Source organism: Phaseolus vulgaris, chromosome 4 (genome assembly GCF_000499845.2).
Source record: "Phaseolus vulgaris cultivar G19833 chromosome 4, P. vulgaris v2.0, whole genome shotgun sequence".
In the NCBI taxonomy this organism is placed as follows: domain Eukaryota; kingdom Viridiplantae; phylum Streptophyta; class Magnoliopsida; order Fabales; family Fabaceae; genus Phaseolus; species Phaseolus vulgaris.
The window spans coordinates 2,760,262-2,780,385 of NC_023756.2; the positions used below are offsets into that span (position 1 = coordinate 2,760,262).

The 20,124-nt window shown below is 29.3% G+C and overlaps 2 protein-coding genes across 3 annotated transcripts; one reads left to right on the top strand and one right to left on the bottom strand.

Annotated features, from left to right (window-relative positions):
* The first annotated feature begins 6,514 nt into the window (after window positions 1-6,514).
* On the top strand, window positions 6,515-10,880 carry LOC137836852 (uncharacterized). Of its 2 annotated transcripts, none has more exons than XM_068645615.1 (9): window positions 6,515-6,990; window positions 7,224-7,295; window positions 8,009-8,230; window positions 8,733-8,868; window positions 9,023-9,185; window positions 9,410-9,538; window positions 9,672-9,866; window positions 10,170-10,292; window positions 10,559-10,880. In XM_068645615.1, the coding sequence occupies exons 1-9, from the start codon at window positions 6,819-6,821 to the stop codon at window positions 10,649-10,651; spliced, it is 1,305 nt and encodes a 434-aa protein (XP_068501716.1). In that variant the 5' UTR covers window positions 6,515-6,818; the 3' UTR covers window positions 10,652-10,880. The 2 variants fall into 2 exon arrangements, with proteins under 2 accessions (XP_068501716.1, XP_068501715.1); XM_068645614.1 differs by having other exon boundaries at window positions 6,611-6,990; window positions 7,772-8,230.
* A 5,894-nt stretch (window positions 10,881-16,774) lies between these two features.
* LOC137836370 (transcription factor MYB35) lies at window positions 16,775-18,681 on the bottom strand. Its single transcript, XM_068645098.1, has 3 exons — window positions 18,456-18,681; window positions 18,219-18,348; window positions 16,775-17,635 (listed from the first exon to the last, which is right to left on the bottom strand). Exons 1-3 carry the CDS (start codon window positions 18,679-18,681, stop codon window positions 16,900-16,902), a joined length of 1,092 nt encoding a protein of 363 aa, XP_068501199.1. The 3' UTR covers window positions 16,775-16,899.
* Between the last annotated feature and the right edge of the window lie 1,443 nt (window positions 18,682-20,124).

The window sequence follows — 20,124 nt, forward strand, 5'->3', positions numbered from 1 at the left end:
TTTTGTTAATTGTTTTGTTTCAATTTGTTTAATTAATGTATGTAAGATATAATAGTTCTCAAATCTTACCATAGAGAGATAGAAATAGGTTAAACACACTGTTATTCAAGTGCAATTTTCAGCATGTTCATCATTGTTGACGGATTAATAATTTTATATCGAATAAATATATTTAATAAAGATAAATATATTTAATAGTATATAAGTGAATGCAAATTTTAACTTATAGTCAATTTTCAAAATCACTAATATCTAATCTAACACAGTTTCTTCAAAATTAAATCATATTTTCTATATAAGATTTGTCCAATTCAAAAATAAAATTTTAATTTATTCATTTCTAAAAAATTCAAGACAAAATTATACTATTATGGGAAAAACCATTTTTTTCATTTGTTGTTCACTCACTTTGTATAAAAGAAACTTAGAAACACAATACACTTTTTATAACAACTAATAATTAGAGATTGTAGCATTTTAGTTTTGTTATGGACGTTTTATTGAAAAGTGAATGGAGTGAAAAGAGAGAGAAAAAAAAAAGTATATCACTTTCTCCCTTATAATTAATATTACAAAATTATAAAATATTAGTAAAATGATTAGTCATGCTTCAACCTCTTTAGGTGGAATATAATTATTGTGTGTATACAAATTGGTGTGATTTTCAAAGTTTAACCCAAAATCTCCAATATTTTTTTTTATCAATAATAAAAAATAAATAAAACAAATGTTAACCATTTTAAGGATGATTCAACTCTTATACAGAAAAAAAACCTTGACCTCCCAATAAAAAAATACATGTACTCTCTAAAAAAAACTCTAACAAACAACACAAAGATCCCCTACCAAACCTCAGACCCACCCATAAAAAATTCATCAAGACTAAAGATCAGACCATCCTCATGCAAATCAAAGGGTCAAGACACCAATCAAAATAAAAGAAAAAAGCAGTTTTCAACTTTGAAGTTAGCCAAGACCATACATTTAACTGAACCACATCAAACATTTCCGCATTATCAACCACTTCCCCTTTGAAAACAACTTTGTTCCTTTGAGAGACTTTCAACCAAGATCCCTCGTTTTTCTAAATTGATCAGAGTGACAATCTTACTTTCCAACACCCTCCAAACATAGACAAACGCCGATAGAATGGCTTTACACCTCCTTAATATTATTGTTGGATATCCCATATCAACCAAAGATAAAAACATTTAATAATATATAAGTGATTATAAACCTCACTTTATAAACCAATTTATAGAATTAAGTTCGATTTAAAATTGTCTTCATAATACTTGTGTTAGTTTTTCACATCCTTAAAACACCTTTCAACTTTAATGTTATTTAGCTACAAATTGGATTGAAGGAAGAACTTTACTTAATAATGGTTGATGTTGGTTAACAACTTGGACATGGCATCAATCATATTGAAAAGAGAAATATAAAAGTGTGGACCATACAACTTAACTTAAAAATAATACCTATTATATTATACTTCAATTTTTAGTACAAGAAGAAAAAAAAAAGTAAATGAAATAAGAAACTCATAAATATTTTTATTGAAAAGTAATTTTAAAAAAAAACATCATAAACCCTAAATTCTAAACCTAAAAAAAAAAACACTCATACATAAATCTTTTACTTTTGAATGTATAACAAAGGGATATTAGTGGATAATGATTGGTGTGATGAAGTTTCAAGATGATCAAGGAAAAGCAAGCACCAAAAAAGAAGGAAAAAGAAAGAGAAAAAGGGCTTCTAAACAAGGCAATGTCTATCAAGTGAGCATAGTTGGTGAATGACTAAGAAAATTGTCCACATTTATATGACTCATACAAACCAGATAAGATTCCTTTAATGTCTATGTGGCCAAGAATCAAATTGTTAACATTCATTTCAATTCAACAACCTTTCAATGCTTATCTACATATATCAAAAATCACTTTTTTCAAAAGTAAATCACTAAAACCATCATTCAAAAGGAAATCTATTATCATTTTAGTCCCACTTATTAATACATTCCTCAAATTAATTTCTTCTGCCTTTGGTGGCTAAATAAATGTTGTAATTTTGAGATTCTAGAGAAAAGGACAGAAGATGAAGAAAAAAAATTAAAAAATCACTACATCAATCATATATTAAAGTTGATTCATTATAACTTAATTGTACTTATTTTATTAGTTTTTCAAGGTGGCCCATCACATTATACTTATTTTTCCAACTCTAAATTCAAGAGATTAAAATTACTTTTTAAATTTTTTAGTTTCCAAGTTTAGTATTTATAAACTAAAATTTAAATAAATAAATTGAGCATTTATTAAATTTAGTACTAAAACTGAATTTATTATAAGTTTTATGATTTAAAGCCATATTTGTTGAACTTTCAATGTAGATTTTAAGTATCTATATATATCACAAACGAGATGAAAAAAAATCAAGTTATAAGCTAACGATACAAAATAGTTGATCTTATCATCTAGTCATAAAATATTGTATAGGTAAGTTCATCGATTTTCACTAACCATTATTTTAAATATAAGTATAGACAAATGGGTAAATTGAATAGTTGGAACGTAATCTCTTTTGAGATAACGATAATTGAAGAGTAGACTTAAATTTATTTTTCACAATTCAATAACTTCACTTTCTAATATTTTTTCTTTCCTTTACTTCTAGAATGTTCATAATATATGCTTGTAGGACTTATTTTTTTAAAAAATTATTCACACTTTAAGACTTTCTTGGTCCTATTCTCTAGGAAGGAATCAAATGTTCTAGTATCTTCACTATATACTCAGGAGTTGAGATTAATATTCAAAAGTCGAAATTAATGACAGTTTGTATATTTTTTTTTCTAATTTATCGAGATCTCTTTTAAAAATAAAATTGTGATGAATCATCGATCTCTAAAATGAATAATAACTCAAATATAATGTGGGTAGGGGTGACAATACGGGCTATCTCGCCCTGCATATAATCTGCAGATTGATATTTTTAGTCCATCCCGCATAAGGATTGACCTACATGGACTCTGGATTATGTGAAACGAGCTTAAGTAGGTCAGCAGGTTAAAATAAGTAATTCGTATCTTTTTTTTCAGCAGGCCTCTGCCATCCCTATGCGGGATTATAAATTATTTGAAAACTAATTTCTCATTTTATTCTTATGACAATTATTTTATGCTCTTAGGTGAGGGGAAGAGAATAGAGGGAAGGTTTTAAAAATTGATAAATTGTAGAAAATAAAACAAAGTAATTTTTTAAATTAAATAAAAATATCATTCGTTTATTATTATTATTATTATTTGAAATTGAAACACGAATTATCCTTTCTCTGTTTTGTTTAAAATAAAGTTAAAATGAGAATGGTGAAAGAAGGTTTAACTTTTAGGAAGTGTAGGAATAAGAACACGTGGGAACAGTGTCCGATGTCGGAAACTGAGACATAAATGTCTGCACGTCACTTCCACACTCACACGCTTTCCTCTTTCTTTTACTTCTTCTTTTTCGTAAATTTGACCACAATTTTTGTTCTTCCTTTTATTTTATAATTTTCTTGCAAACGTTTTGACCACAATTTTGTTCTTCACATTCATCCACGTCTTTCTATTTATTTAATAATTGACCAACTTAATACTATAAAAATACATCTCATATAGATTCTCTTAGATTTAGATATTCTAGCTAAATATCTTGAAATGATACTATTAATATTAATTATTATTATTGTATTTGAGATATTGTTTGTTTTAAGTTTAGAATGATTTTGTTTTTTAAAAATTCAAGAAAAAATATATCAAAATTATTATTGATATCAAATCTTAAGAATATTAAATCTAATTGAATATTGAGACAAAAATAAAATCCATTATATTCAAAATTATTTCAATGGAAATAGAAATATGGGAAATAAGAAATGGAAGCGAAAGAATATGTTTACTAATGATTTATGTGGAATGTATAATTTATTTCAAATTTTGAGAAACTTTTATGGATCGAGATAATACAATGTGGTTGAAGATTTGTATCAATTAAAAATAATATTAATTCATATAATATAAGAAATGAATTATAAGAAATGAATGTAAATTTTATTTTATAAAATGATTTTGTAAGGTTGAATTTAACTAAAATTTGTTTCTTATTTTAATAAAAAAAATTGTTGAATTTTATATAGTTAATTTAAAATTAAAATTCATTTTTTAAATTTAAAAAATACTAACTTCATAAACTAAATTGAAAATGATAGTTTAGTCCTAAAAAAAGTAAAAGTAAAATAATTTAATTTATATGTTCACTAATAATTGATATGGGATGTATAATTTAGTTGAGATTTTGAGAAATTTTTATGGATCAAAATAATACAAATAATAATTTATATAGAATGTATAATTTAGTTGAAATTTTGAGAAACTTATGGATCAAAATAATACAAATATTGATGGAGATGGGAAAACAATTAAAGATAATTAATTGTTAATGTTAGAAATTAAAGATCTTGTAAGATTGAGTTATTCAAATAATATTAAAGTCATTTATAATTAATCTTAATAAAAATTTGTTGGATTTTGTAAACCTGAAATTTATTTATTAACCTTAAATAAATAGTGAAGTTCATAAGATAAATTAAAAATGATAGTTTATCCTAAAAAAGTAAAAGAAAAATAATTCCACTTTGGTTCAATTTACTATATTCCACGTGGCATCTATGTAAATAATGTGAATTTCATAGAAACACATGCATGTGCCACGCAGGAATAGTGGTAGGATCAAATAAAGAATATGCTTTTTAAATTAGGATATTAGATTGAAATTACTTTATACTTTTTAGAGACTAAATTTTCTTTTTTCTCAAAAAAGGAATTTCCTTTAACTTAATAAATTTTATCTTAACAAATTTAAGAAAATAGTATTTTAAATTAATATTCTTTTTATTACTATTTAGGCTCCTAAACTGGTTTATTTATCTAAAGATTTTTATCTTGAAAAAACAAATTATTTTGTAAACTAAACTTGTATGACCAATTCAAGTTTTGGATTTAGTAAACCCAATCTTAATAAATCAGACTAATCTATTTATTCATCTGACTAAAATAAATGAAATATTTGACATTTAAAAGAAATAGGCATCTCTTATATAAATCAAAACAAGTGTCTTAAAAGAAAGTATTTTTAAATATTGTTATTTGACAAGAGTGTTTTTAATAATTCTTCAGCAAAAACGGTTTTAATTTTATTTTTCAAAATCTCTTATTTATTATTGCACCTCAATATCTTTATTTCTATATTATATATTTTATTTGAAAAATTTATCTACTGTTCAAAATAATCTGATGTCGTATTTATTGTGAATCTAAAATATATTCATACGAGTTAAACTACAATAATATTTAATAATATATATAAATTTGAACTAGATATAGAAAATATTAAAATTGATTTTGATATCAAATTTAAAAATTTAGATATTTATTATATTTTTATAAAAAAAATATAGTAAATTGTTTTTAAGCAATCATTATGGTTGGATCGTATCAATCTATAGAGGTCCAAAACTATAGCTATAAATAAACAACTCATCCTCAAGAAAAAGATAACAAAACTTTTAATCCTAAATACACTACGTTTCTCTCCTTAAAACTGACTAACGTGAGAGTGTCATCGTAGAGAAGATTGAACGTGAAAGTGTCATTACAGATATCCCTGTTGAGAAGGTTGAATGTGAGTGTCATTGCAAATATCCCTGCTGAGAAGGTCAATAGTACGACAAAACTGAAGATTAAAGATTGAAAAAATACAACAAGTAAGATTAAAGATTGAAAAATACAATATTTCTTTCTTTTTCGATCTCTTGAAAAGAGCAAGATGTTTTTTTTATTTATTTTTTCAACAATTTATGATTTTTAGTAGACTTATCCATAGGATTCAAACTCAGATGAAATTTTAGTACAGCTATTGATAGGATTCAAACTTTTGTGATACAATATATATATATATATATATATAATATTTATCTCTTTTGAATGTATGAGTTCATATATTCTGATTAGAAATAGATAAAAGGTTTATCTTTTAATCAACTCCCTCCTTTTATCAACGTGAACGCCTTATCTAAAACCATCGATTTATATTAAAAACTAATAAAAATAATAATCAGAAAAATCAATAATTTTAATTCTAACTGCAAACATCGCTTATAATTTTTTCAATAAATAATTTACTTTTATCAGTTGTAATTTATCTTATTTAAAAATAAATAAATAAAAGTCAGAATTAACAAGGATAAGAGCAAAAATAAAGGGGAATTTCAAGTAACCATTTCCAAGATATCCACTTTATATTTTAAAAGATACACTTTTATTTTATTTTATTTTTTGGTAATGGAGATACCACACTTTTATTTAGCCTCGTGCTTGGCATAAATATAGAAAGATAAAAAAAAGATAGAAAAGGTGTTATTTTATTTTCCTTACCATCATCATTTATCACATATAATTAAAATTTCGACATTTTCTCTCCCAAGATTGTCCACGTGGAACTCCTTCCACCGTTTGATCAAATCCTGGAGTAGACCCCACACTCTTAAGAGCACTTGCATCATGATGGAAGCTAATGAATGACCCTTCACCAGCTTGCTCAACGACGATGCTTTGCTGGTGACCCATCTCTTCTTCTTCTTCTTCTTCTTCTTCTTCTTCTTCTTCTTCTTCTTCATCTTCCATCTTCATTCTGCGAACACCCTTCTGCATAAAGCACCGATTTTTGAGCACTGCGACGCGAATAGCGAAGAGGGTCGCGGTCAGAAAGGGAGAAGGAGTAATGGGTGTTTGTGTGTCAAGGCCCAAGGCGAACGAGGACCTCGCCGCGAAGAAGAAGAACCACCGCCGACGAAGGAGGAGAATCCTCCGAAGGCGCGTCTCTTCGAGAAAGATCGAAGCCAACATCGTTGCTCACTCCAATTCCGCTTTGCAAGCTTCTAATCGCGCTTCAGGTGCTTCTGCTTCTATGCACTCTTTTATTTTTTGCTTAAAATTTGAATTTATTGTTTTACTTTATTTGAAAGAAAAATTGAACACCACAGTTTAATCAATGGTGTTGGGTTTTACTTTTGGTTTGCATGTATATGGACGTACTCTTAATTAAGGTTTATTATCATTTTTTTAGTTTTAATGAATGTTTGATTAAAATTGAAGTGGAGATCCTTATTTTGTTTTTCTGTTTCAGATGCTGCTTGGTTTGATTCTACTTCGGCGTTGGATTCTGAGTGTGATGACGAATTTTACAGTGTCTATGATGGTAAGTGAATTTTTTCCTTTTTCTGTAAATTTGGAGTATAAATTTCAGGTTTTTAAATTGGGGTTGCCGAGTCTTCGGTATAATCCTTGATATTGAGGATAATTGGGGACTGAAAAATGGCTCATACGGGTGAAATTGAGGTCGGTTGTGGTTGGGGAGATTCAAATTTAAGGTTTTGAATTGGGCAGAGCAGAGGTCGGAATTTTGTTGTAATTCTTTGTATTGTGGGAAATTACAGACAAATGTGGTCGATTAGGCTGCAGTTGTGGTTGTTGGGGGAAATTGTTGAAAAATGTAACCGATGTAGCTACAATTGTAGCAGTGTCTTGTGGTCACAAAGTCTCCGAAAACCTTGATGTTAAGGCTGAAATTGTGTCTGTGGGTCTTTTTTTGAAACCTTGATTAGATTTTCAGTTTATTGTTGTTTAGTTTTCTTGTCAGTGTGGTTATATATTTTTTACATGACTGTTTGGTAGATTGGGTGTCTTTGAATGAGAGTGAAACTGTGTCAAGGGCAAACTATTCATCTCCTGAAGGAGTTGATCCTGCGTTTGTTGATCACCACCACCACAGCCAGAAACAAAGAGTGCACCCATATAATTATGTTTGTAGCAATTCTTCTTTGAAGATTGCTAAGAATCAAGGCAAACCAAAAGATTCTTCTACAATGAAATCAGATGGTCCTCGAGCTTATTTCGACTCTGTTTCGACAGGAGAAGTATCTTCAGGTCATGCAGATGATATTGGAGAGGACAGAAAGCTGACCCTGGATCATTGTGGGATTCTGCCAAATACCTGTTTGCCTTGCCTATCCTCCAATGCACTTGCTGTTGAAAAAAGAAGGCCAATGAGTCCTGATACACCGAGTTCACAGAGGAAGTCGCTTTCCAAACTCTCCTCCAAATGGAGAGAAGGGTCTTCAGATATGACTTTACGTGAGTATTCTGCATATTTCTTTCCCTGCAAGAATAGGTTTTTGTTTCAGTTATTGCGCACTTTCCAACATTTTGCAAATGGATTAATTAGTATATGTTTGTTCGAGGAAATGTTTTTTGCTTTGTTCTGTGTGTTCATACATGATTAGGAAAATGTCTCTTTGTTTGCACATTGCTTCGTATACAAATCTCTGAAAACAGGAAGCATAAGGTGGCATTTTAGTAATCATTTATAAAAACAGAAGATGTTTTCTCAAATCAAGTAGACTCTTTGAACAACTGTGAAATTATGAAAGTGAAGATAAGTTGTTTGCTTGAGGTCGAGCTTATTTTGTTTATCCTGCCATGTTTACAGCAGTAAACACATAAGGAATATATAAAAAGTATCAGTTATTTCTTTAATTTGCTCTCCCGTTTCATGCACTTTCCCATTTTTAGATGTTTTGTGTTAGTTCTCTTATGGCTTCTCTTGTTACTAATTCATGGCTCTCTTTTATTGCAGTTTCTCCCAAGGCATTTAAACAAAAACATTTGGCTGGTTCATCGATTCCATTTTGTTCAATAGAGAAGCAAACCCCTGGTTCTTGGTCGCAAATTGAGCCTAGTTCATTCAGAGTCAGAGGCAAAAACTACTTTAGGTAGGCACCGAGTTTATAATCCATGCTAAATATTCTTTCAGGGATTGAACATTTTGTTACGGATGCCTCTTGTATAGATGTCATTCATTATGTTAACAATTAAGCACTATTCCATTCTTCATAATGCCATAATTCATTTGTTCCATGTTGGCAGGGATAAGAAGAAAGATTTTGCTCCAAACAGCGCTGCGTTCTATCCTCTTGGAGCTGACCTCTTCTTGTCTGCTCGAAAAGTTGATCATATTGCTCGCTTTATACAAATTCCTGCAATAAATGTACATGGGGACGTCCCTTCTATTCTTATTATAAACATTCAGGTAGCTGCATGTTTTTTTTTTTAGAATTTCTCATCCATTTCACTGAGGTGCAAATTTATGCTATGTGCCCATAGTTCCGAGTTTCTTACCATTCTGCATATGGATGCCAATTTTATCAATAATTCTGTGTCATATGTGCTGAAAAACATATTGTGTCAAAAATTCATCACTATCTAAATTTTTTACCTCAAGATTTTAACATATTGATGCTCTTTAAAATGCAGATACCGTTATATCCGGCCTCTATTTTCCAAAGTGAAAATGATGGTGAAGGAATGAATGTGGTTTTGTACTTCAAATTATCTGAAAAGTACTCTAAAGACCTTCCAGACCAATTCCGCGAAAATATCAGTGTAAGGGGAATGATATTTATCCTTTTTTATAGTCATTGTGCCTCATGTTATAGAAGATTTTACCTCTGTAACACAATATGTAGTTTTTGGACACTTCATTAACATGTGTGCATGTTCTTGTTTTCCTTGACAGAAACTAATCAACGACGAAGTGGAAAGAGTTAAAGGCTTCCCTCTAGATGCAATTGTACCGTTTAGGGAGAGATTAAAAATTTTAGGCAGAATTGCAAATTTGGAGAATCTGTCTTTAAGCACAACTGAAAAGAAGCTTATGAATGCTTACAACGAAAAACCAGTTCTCTCCCGTCCTCAGCACGAATTTTACTTGGTACACACTTACTTGCATATTCTAGTTTCAGATTCAACATCCTTCAATAAATTTTAAAAGTACCTTTTAATCTTGCACTGAAGCAATCATCACTGAATGTGTAAAGTTTCTGATTCAGTACATCATTGTCGAAAATCATACAAATAGATTCATTACTTTGATCTGTCTGTGTCACCACTAGCCTTCATTTTCACATGCAAAATTTGTCAACATATTAGTGGACATATGTTTCTTTCTTAGTTATGTTGAGTGATATTTTTGAGCTGTTGAAAGATTCCTAATCTGATGCTATTTCTTCGACAGGGAGAAAACTATCTTGAGATAGATTTAGATGTGCACAGATTTAGCTATATTGCAAGAAAAGGATTTGAAGGCTTCATTGAAAGACTGAAGCTATGTAACCTGGATTTTGGTCTCACAATTCAGGTAACTTCCTTACCATTTTATTGGCAACATAGATAAACTTTCTTCTATATTAACCAAGTGTTAAGCTATCAATCAATCAATCAGAAACCAGAAACCATCATTAGTATATGATTCTTAACATAATCACTATACAATCCATCAAACTTATCATACGTAATGGTTTGTAATTGGATGATAGTATAAAAATTCTGTGCATAAACTATTTACATGCAATTGGAAGATTCAAAGTCTTGGTATGTAATTAATTTCTTGTGTTCATGATGCAGGGAAACAAGGGTGAAGACTTGCCAGAGCATTTATTATGCGCAATTCGGTTGAACAAACTTGACTACAGCAACTTCAACCATTTTTGCCCTTAAGTCTAGTGTTCAACATAAAGAGTTTTTTTTAACCTTAATATTTTTCATAATGATTACAAGTGTGTCACTCACAAGTTGTTTTCAAAAACAAAACAAAAAATGGTAGCTAACAGCAATGTATCCCTGAATTTAATCGATTCATTGATATAAAATTCGAAGAATGTATAGTGATGAGAATAATCAAATTGGAAATTATCAATGGGTAATTTATCTCTCAAAGATACAAACACTCCCTGAACCTTCATTATCACTTCTGAATTTAGGCCGTTACTTTTTTCTTTTTTTTCCATATTTTGCAACATTACATGAATATCATGACAAAAATATCAATTTAATCACCAAGTTTATACTTCATTCATTACTTCTTCTCCTAAGTTCTTCCTAAACTAAGAAATTCCTATAGTTGGATTAAATTGATGAATAAAACAAGATAAATCCAGTAAAGTTTATTTGATTGAAATTAAAATTAGATTAATTTCAACTTAATAATCCAATCTAAACTACACCTTGAGATCCTAATCTTGAAGATCTTGCATTGACTAGAAGTCAATTAAGATATTTTATAGTAAATAAGTGATTATGATTATAAGTGGATGCAAATTTTATCTTATAAGTCGATTTTATGAGGTTGAATTACGTTTAAAGTTTATTTCTAAATATGGTATAAAATTATTTTGAATCTATTATAACGATTGTTTATTGGATTTATCATGTCACTTGTTATCAAACTATTATCGAATAACTCATAATATATAGTTTAATATGGTAGATTCTTAAGCCTTTATAATCTAATATTTGAAAAAAAAAGTAAACCAATTCAATTTAACATTTTATCGAATAATAACTATTATTGAATAACTCATAATATATAGTTTAATATGGTAGATTCTTAAGCCTTTATAATCTAATATTTTAAAAAAAAATAAACCAATTCAATTTAACATTTTATCGAATAACTCATAATATATAGTTTAATATGGTAGCTTCTTTATAATCTAATATTTGAAAAAAAAGAGTAAACCAATTTAATTTAACATTTTTTAAGAATTTATATTTTGTATTTTTTTATTTTGACAAGATTTTTTTTTTATTATTTCCACCTAACTTATCCATGGTTAGTGCTCTGTTTGACACTGAAGATTTTGAGAAAATGGCAACGAAATAGTGTAGTTTTGTAGGGTTAATTAGTGAGATAATTGATTTGGGTGGAGGTTGGTCCCATCACAAAAAAGTTTCCTCCCTTTAATGATGGTTGTAAGAATTGAAAATAGATTAGTATCTTTTATAAAAGAATAAAGTTTGAGTGTGATAAAAGTCTTGTTTGCATCTTAAAAAGATTTTCTTAAATTAGTCAAAATATTACATTATTAATCTAAATAGATCTATTAATAATTATATTTTATTATATATATATTGCATATTTTAATTGTTTAATATAATATAATAAACTAAACTACTTATATAATAAAATATTTAAATAACTTATAAATTTACCTTTTATTAATCTTATAAGTTTGAGATTTATGTCCATCAATATGCTTCATAATCAAGAGAAATATATAAATTTATGATTTTAACATACTATAAAAAATATAATGTAACAATAAAATAAACAAAAAAAATTTATTTATATTTACTTAAATAGTTTGACCTAATAGGTATACAACATTTTTTAATGATTTAAAATCTGACTTTTTACCCCAAAAATGTTTTTTAAAAATTTAGATTTGACCCATTTTCCAAAAAAATGGTTTGTCTTAGACTTGGTACAAAACAAGTCATAAATCTCTATCAAATAATATGATTTATTTTCACCTCTAATGATATTATACCAAACTAACATTTGAGAAAATGGTGTTTTTTGTTTGCATTTTCTAGGATTTGTTTTGGTAAAAAAAGGAAATTCTTATCTTTATTACATTTAAACTAAACACAACTTCATAATTTTACTACATTCTCATATACTTTTCAATTAAATATCCTTGAATTTATTTTTATTTATTATTTACTTTTTCATTATTTCAATTAACTTTTTTTTCTTCGCAATGTAAAAAGAAGAAAAGCGAATGAATTGACTTTAGTAATATGAAATGGCTAACATGTGTAGTCCATTTTGGTGGATTGATTGCAGGGAAGGTGGGTCAGTTTTTTTTTTTTTTTTAATTTTTTATACCCTACACTGCATGTGTTTTCTATATATATATATATATATATATGACAAAGTCTTGCTTCATAAAGAAGGTTCCTTGAAAATTCCCTGTCTCTCTTATTTTAATTATAAATTTATTAAAGTCTTTGGGAATGTGATTAAAGATGAAATAAGGTCATGTTAAATGTAAGATGAGTTATAATTTTATTTTAAATAATTTCTATAATGTCACATTATTTTTAAGATTTTTTTACAAATTTTAATTGATGCAAATTTTTATTTTCATTTCAATTTTTTACAATTTAAAAAATTAATTTATTAGATTCTATTAAAATTGAAAATCTCACTAAAAAAATCATTAAATAAAATAATTTTAGATATCATTTTATAAACTAAAAAAATTAGTTACTATTTAACTAAATTAGAGACCATTTTATAAACTAAAAATTGGTATCTAGAGTAGTTTCTATTATTAATAAAAAAAATTCTAAAATAGTTTTTAAATTGGTATCTAATTACTAGCTACCAAAGTTTTAGTTACTTACTACTTTATATTCTAAATTAGGTTCTATTAGTCTTTTAGAGACTAATTTAAAATATAAAATATTAGTAGTTAAAACCTATGCAGCTAATTTAGATACCAATTTAGAATTTATTTTACAAATTTTTATTAATAATAGAAATCACGTTCGATATGAAGAATTTTTTAATCTCTAAATTAATATCTAATTTAGTCAATAGTGATTAATTATTTTTTGTTTCTAAATTTGGTTTGTTATGTAATGATGTTTTTGTAGTGTCTTTTTTTTTTAAGATCCGATCTTGTTTAGGACCCTTTTCATGTTTATGTTATCTTATTTTAATAGAGATGTTTTTTTGGGTAATTTTTTTATCCTAAACTTAAGATGTGATGTTGCATTATAGATGATCTAATGAGATTCTTAATGAATTTGTTTCAAGTCACACCTCTCTTGTACCCAAAATCCATGATCTTCATCACAATCTTGTAATTAAAAACCATATTTCTTGTTTATGCAAAAAATACTAAAAGAAATATTGTCTAGGAGGTTAAAAAGGGTGCTTCCAAGACTTATTAACTTGACTCAAATTACCTTTCTAAAAGGAAGAAATATTGTAGCTAGTTAAACTTGGTAGAGAAAGAAAAAGGGTTTACTTTATGAAAAAGCATATTACTTGGAACTTTTTGTTTTACATGCTAGATGGATTGGATTTTTGTGAAAAATGATTGGTATTTGTCTATATCTCATGTCTACACATATTTAAGTGTTGGTAAATGTAAGTCTTTCTAATGAGTTCATACACAAAAGGGATTTAGGCAAGTAGATCCCTTACTTAGCATCTTTGTTATTGTGGTGGAAGTTTGTTTAATGGTTTTTTGGTTGGAAGCTATTACATGGAAATTTGCTTCATCCAATATACTGATAACACTCTAATTTTCATGGTTAAAACATGATCTTCACAAATTTTGAAGACAAGCTAATGAGTTATTAAGTTTGAGTCTCTATCAATAAGTTGAATGTGGTACAACTGTATATTTGTGTCATCACTTGGTAACAAAAAAAAATTGCAAAGTCCTTGTTCTATTATGTGAGTGCTGCAATGCAGTATACATATGAATGCTGCATAAAGGACAGGACATTAGTTAGTGCTCATGTGAAGGTTGTCTGTTGCAAGGATGGATGAAGGATAAAGACCAAGAAGAAGATAAGGTAGAGACTTATCAACAAAATAAATTTAATTGATGTTTAAGGTTATCATAACTGCTATGGGATAAGCACTTGCACAGCAGATTTTTGGTGGAAGGGGACTTCTTGATTATGCAGTTTTTGAATTTGGAGTTTATATATAGCATAACAGTTTTATGGTTGAACCAGAATGCATGATTTTGCAGTTGATGATTAGTAAATGTGCTTTTTTTGGTGTTGGTGGTTTCCTTATAAGGTTATATCAAATACTTGTCTTCTATGAATTAATACACATAACCTTCTGTTTGTATATGTTCAGAGATTTTCCTGTTTTGTTTCCATGTACTTTAATTTGGTACCATTTGTTACTTGTAGTTCCCAAGTACCAAATGGTTCCTTTTTCAATATGATACAATTTGACTGATAAACTCTTGGTTAAGTTAGATTCCTTTGGCAGCATTGTTAATACTCACCTGAAGAAGTTGTGATGAATAATTTCACATTGTTCATTCATTCTGCAATTAACAAATAATTGCTTCATTTTAGTCCTTATTCATTGTGGTACATTTTCTTGTCTTTTTTGTTCATTTTCTCTTTACTTTGCCAATACCCTTATTTTGAGATGAAATTGTTGATAAGAATTATTTTTACTAATCAAAAGGGTGTATCTACATGAGGGGAAAAGATGCCCTTTATCATTTTTCTGAACGGAATTTGCAATTTTCGCATTTATTGCTTGTTTCTTTTGCTGATATACACTGAACATTGGTTATGGTTAAGAACATAGCAAACACAAAACCAAAGAACATGGAATGATTCTGTTAAGAATAACGAAAGAATGTTCATTGAAGATAAAATGAAGACACATATTTGCACATACAAAAGAGAAGACCCTAATAAAAAAAAATGAGGGTGATCATCAATCACGACCTGATGGATTGCTCATACATAATCCGCAAATGGAAGAGAAAAAACTTCCATGTACCTTGTTTTGAGTTTTAGATAAAGAAGGTGATGATTGTGAATGTGGATCACCTTCATCATTCTCATGAAATGTTCTTCCCATTATGTTTTCTTCCATCTGTGGCACATTTCCCTCCCTGTTGTTGTTGCTGTTGATCTTGTTCCTAGAGAATTTAGCACTACTACCATTACCATTGGCTTTTGAATCCTCGACTTGCATTTGATCTTGCCATATCCGACCAGAAGATCCTTGTCTTCGAAATGAAAATGATGATCTTTGCAATGAATTCATGATATGAATCAAATTTTTTTCCTGGATTGCAATGAAAATGTGTGTGTGTCTTCTCTTTGTTTCTTGTGATCTCTTCCAATGAAATCTCAATTCACCATTTTTTAACTAATCACATAATATGTTTTGGCTTGTGTTTGACTATAATAATCTCATTCATTCAACCAGTACATGCAAAAATAGTAATTAGCCTTCTATGTTTAGTTCTTATCCCCACAAATTTTGACTAATTCATTTGGCTCAGTTGCTATATTTGGAAACTTAGTAATAAGTGTTCTTATCTACTTTTGGTGATGCTACATTTTAGGGATAATTATTTAACCACTAATATCTCTTGCTCATTTTTAGGTCTCAGGTTTTTCATTTATGGGTCTAAGGTTTTTAGCATAATTATTGGTAGCAGAGTTTTTGCTTCAAGATTTTATCAAAATTCCAATGTAATTTTATTATCTCTTTTAATATAATAAAGTATTATATATATATATATGGTATGTTTGCTAACCTTTTAGAAAAGTGATACATTAACAACTTGCATCAATCTACACTCCTATTTCGTCTACAACTCTATTTCTTTGTCTAAAATTTCATTTTTTTCATGAAATGACGAAAATATTCTTTCTTCGTATCATGAATCCCAAGTTGTATAATGGAGCAAGTTGTTGAATTTTTACCCTAACTCTGTATAAAACTTAAATTATGAACTTTAACATATTGACAATTGCAATTTTTTATTTATCCATGATAGAAAAAATACTTTATATGAATATTTATTCACATTAAGAATTTCCTAATACATAGGAGGTCCCAATGCTACATCGACATAGTTATATTATATAAACTCAAAACCTTAGAAGGAATTAATCTTGATTATATAGTTACACATTAACATCCAAAATTCAGTACATGTTTATTTTGTTAAAGAAAATACACATCTTTTCAAAAAAATGTTAAAAACTAAAAAAGGGCATTGTGAAAGAGTAACAAGCACTAAATCATGTGTAAGAGGCATTGCAAAAGATATATCATAACAAAATCTGCAAGTGGAAAATCATAATGAATGGTTTAACTTTTTGGTAGATCCTAGTGATGTGAGAGTGTTGTACTTAATAACCCTGCTAATCATCAAGAAGCAGAAAAACACTTAGTAGTCAAAAGAAGCATCCAAAAGTTCAGGGAATGCTGCTCTTAACTCACTGTCCCTGTCCAAAATACCATCTACAAATGAATGACCTTCACATTGCTTTTTAGTTTGATATTCCATGCCTGCACCACAACAACCCTCAATTGAAGCAACTCCTTGTTTGTCATGGCCATTGCTTTTGGCATTGATGGAAAGATCAGCTTCACTTTGCACCAGACTTGAGGGGTTCAGTGACCACATAAATGAGTCACTGTGAAGAAACTCACTCCAATCAAAGGAGGAACAATGAGGGGTTTGGCAAGAGTAGGACTGTGGTGAGCCTAAGTGTGTGAGGTTGGAGGAAGATGAGGATGAGGTGGAGGATGCAGCTTCACTGAAGACATGTGGTTGGACATTTTCTGTGGTGAGGACTTGGTAAGGAAAGTGGTGTTCCCATGAGTGAACTTGATCCTCTTGTGTGTTCTCCACCATTGACTTATTGGAACCTGATGGTTCAGTTTTTGTTGGTACCATGTTGCTCATCATCAAGTCCTTGTTAACAAAGGCCATTTGGTTAGTGGTGGTGCTGTTAGGGAGGCCACTAATGCTTCCCAAGTCAGAGAGGACTTGTGATACTGGCTTATGAGTCACTGGATCAATTCCCATCTTCATAAGCTTCTTCCTTAGCTTTGTGTTCCAGTAGTTCTTCACATCATTGTCTGTTCTCCCAGGTAATCTTCTTGCAATCAAAGACCATCTGAAAAGAAAATGTGATTAGATGTCACAAACAAGGTGATGAGATTTTTTTTCTTTGAATAAAAAAAAGGTTAAAAGGAAGGCAAAGAGAAAAAAAGGGGGGGTTATATAGTTGGCACATTTGTGGTGCATGTCAAAGTTTATGGTTAGTTCATTCTCTCAATAAACCAAGACAGCACAGTTTATATTTTCCTCATGCAACATATACCAACAAGTGCATTAAGTTTTGTCATGCTAATTTTGCTTACTTTGTGAGGCTAATAGCTGTATCATAAAAACAGAATTTAGTAAATTGCACCCTATAGTGTGATTAGACAGCTTGGAATTAACCATTATCATTTTAGAGACTAAATCCCCTTTAATAAATCATATAGGTGAATGGCATATGTAGTTAAAACCTTCTAATACAAAAAAAAAATGATGACAGATAAGCACTTTATACAGAAGGTAAATCACACTGAAATTTTAGATGCTACTTTAACTTTAAAACCAGTCTGATTAATTATTTCATTTTGTGTCACCTTTCATATTGGTTTCACTGAGGCTATAGAAGAATTTTACCATATATAAAGAGTAGAAGATACCTGCTTCCTATGGCTCCATGAAGGTTAATAATGAGCTCTTCTTCTTGGGGAGTAAAACTATCATGCTTGAGGTCAGGTCTCAGATAGTTGGTCCATCTGAGCCTGCAGCTTTTACCACACCTATTCAGCCCTGCAAACAAGTCAAGAAAAGAGAGTAAAGTTGCACCATAAAAAAGTTATGTCTCTTCATTCCTATTTTTACTTCTTTTTTTTAAGGAAAAGGGTTGTTGAAGAGACCTGCTTTCTTTGGAACCAATGTCCAGTTTCCAGTTCCATGATTGGCTACATAGGCAAGTATTTTAGCATCTTCCTCAGGAGTCCAAAGACCCCTTTTGACATTGGATTTGTCACAACAAGGAGGCCTTCCCATTTTTGTGAAATGAGAAACAGAAGAAGAAGAAGAAGAAGAAGAAGAAGAAGAAGAAGGAGAGAGTGAATTATGTAATGGTGATGCAATATGCATTGAAGGGTAACTTTAAAGTGGTGAAAGGGGCTAATGTTTAAGATATGAAGAGGCAAGAAAAGCATGCAAATATTGGCTCCTAATAACAACAATTGCATGATTATATTCATCTTTATGTAAACAAAATTAAAAACCAAAACCATTTGTATGACATCAGAAACATAATGCAAGTGCCTTCCCATTTCCTTCTCTGTCTTATTCACAAAAGCAATATCTATTTCAGGTGCAATTTGAATGACCTCTTTGGTTAAAACTGACAAGATTAACTGATTTAATTTCATAATGCAATCCAAATTCTTTCATCTTATTATGTGCTCATTGGCCTCTTAATTAACAGTACAAAATCATAAAGAAAAAGTACACATAGACCTTTGTCACTAGATAGATTCATTATGAGAGAGCCTGTGTAAGCATTACCACTAAATTATAAAAAAAAAAAAAAATCTACCATCACTCAACATTTTCTTCCTTTATTTCATTCATTAGAAAATGAAAGCTAAAACGAGATTGAGTTAGTCTTAAAGTTCATTTTTTAATATGGTATCAGAGCAATTTCAAGTTTATTCTAGTGAGAGTTTGTTGGGTTTATTGGGTCACTCGTTATCGAGCCGATATCAGACCACCCATAATATATTGTCCTACACACGAACTATCACTCTCGGCGTAAGAAGGGTATGTTGGAGAGCTCACATGAACTAAAGATTAAGATATTTTACAGTATATAAGTGAGTGTAGACCTCACCTCATAAGTTGATTTTATAAGGTTGGGTTAGACTTAAAGTTCACATCTTAATATTTCCTGTATCTATCTAGGGAGATTGTTTTCTCTAGAATTAATACCAACGTCGTTGTCTTTTTCATTTCATTCTGAATATTTGTTTTGTTTTAAATCTATTTTTAAAAATAATAATAATATAAGTGAGTGTAAATCTCATCTTATAAATAAATTTTATAATATTAAATTAGAATTACATTTCAGAACTTAAATGCTATCAAAATAATTTAAAGTCTATCTTAATAATTATTGATCAAAACACCCATAATATCACCATTATATAATTCCACATAACACTTGTGTGGGTTTATGACTCACCTTTACCGTTATCTTGGCATAAATGGGAGGTTAATTGCCACAATCAATTGCAATCAATAGGAGGTTAATTGTCGCAATCAATTACAATCAATGGGAGGTTAATTGTCGCAATCCATGGGAGGTTAATTACCATTAATTGTATTTATTATTGTTGTCTCCTAGAACCACTATATATAGTGACTTCCTAGAACCATTATCATTATAGTGAAAGTTTTGGCTCTCTCGCCGGTGGTTTTTTACCTCTATTTAAAAGGGTTTTCCACCTAAAAATTCTGGTATCATTCTCACTTTACTTGTTACTTTAATTTCTCATAATCTTTGGTTGAAATTATCACGTTTTCGCACACGAT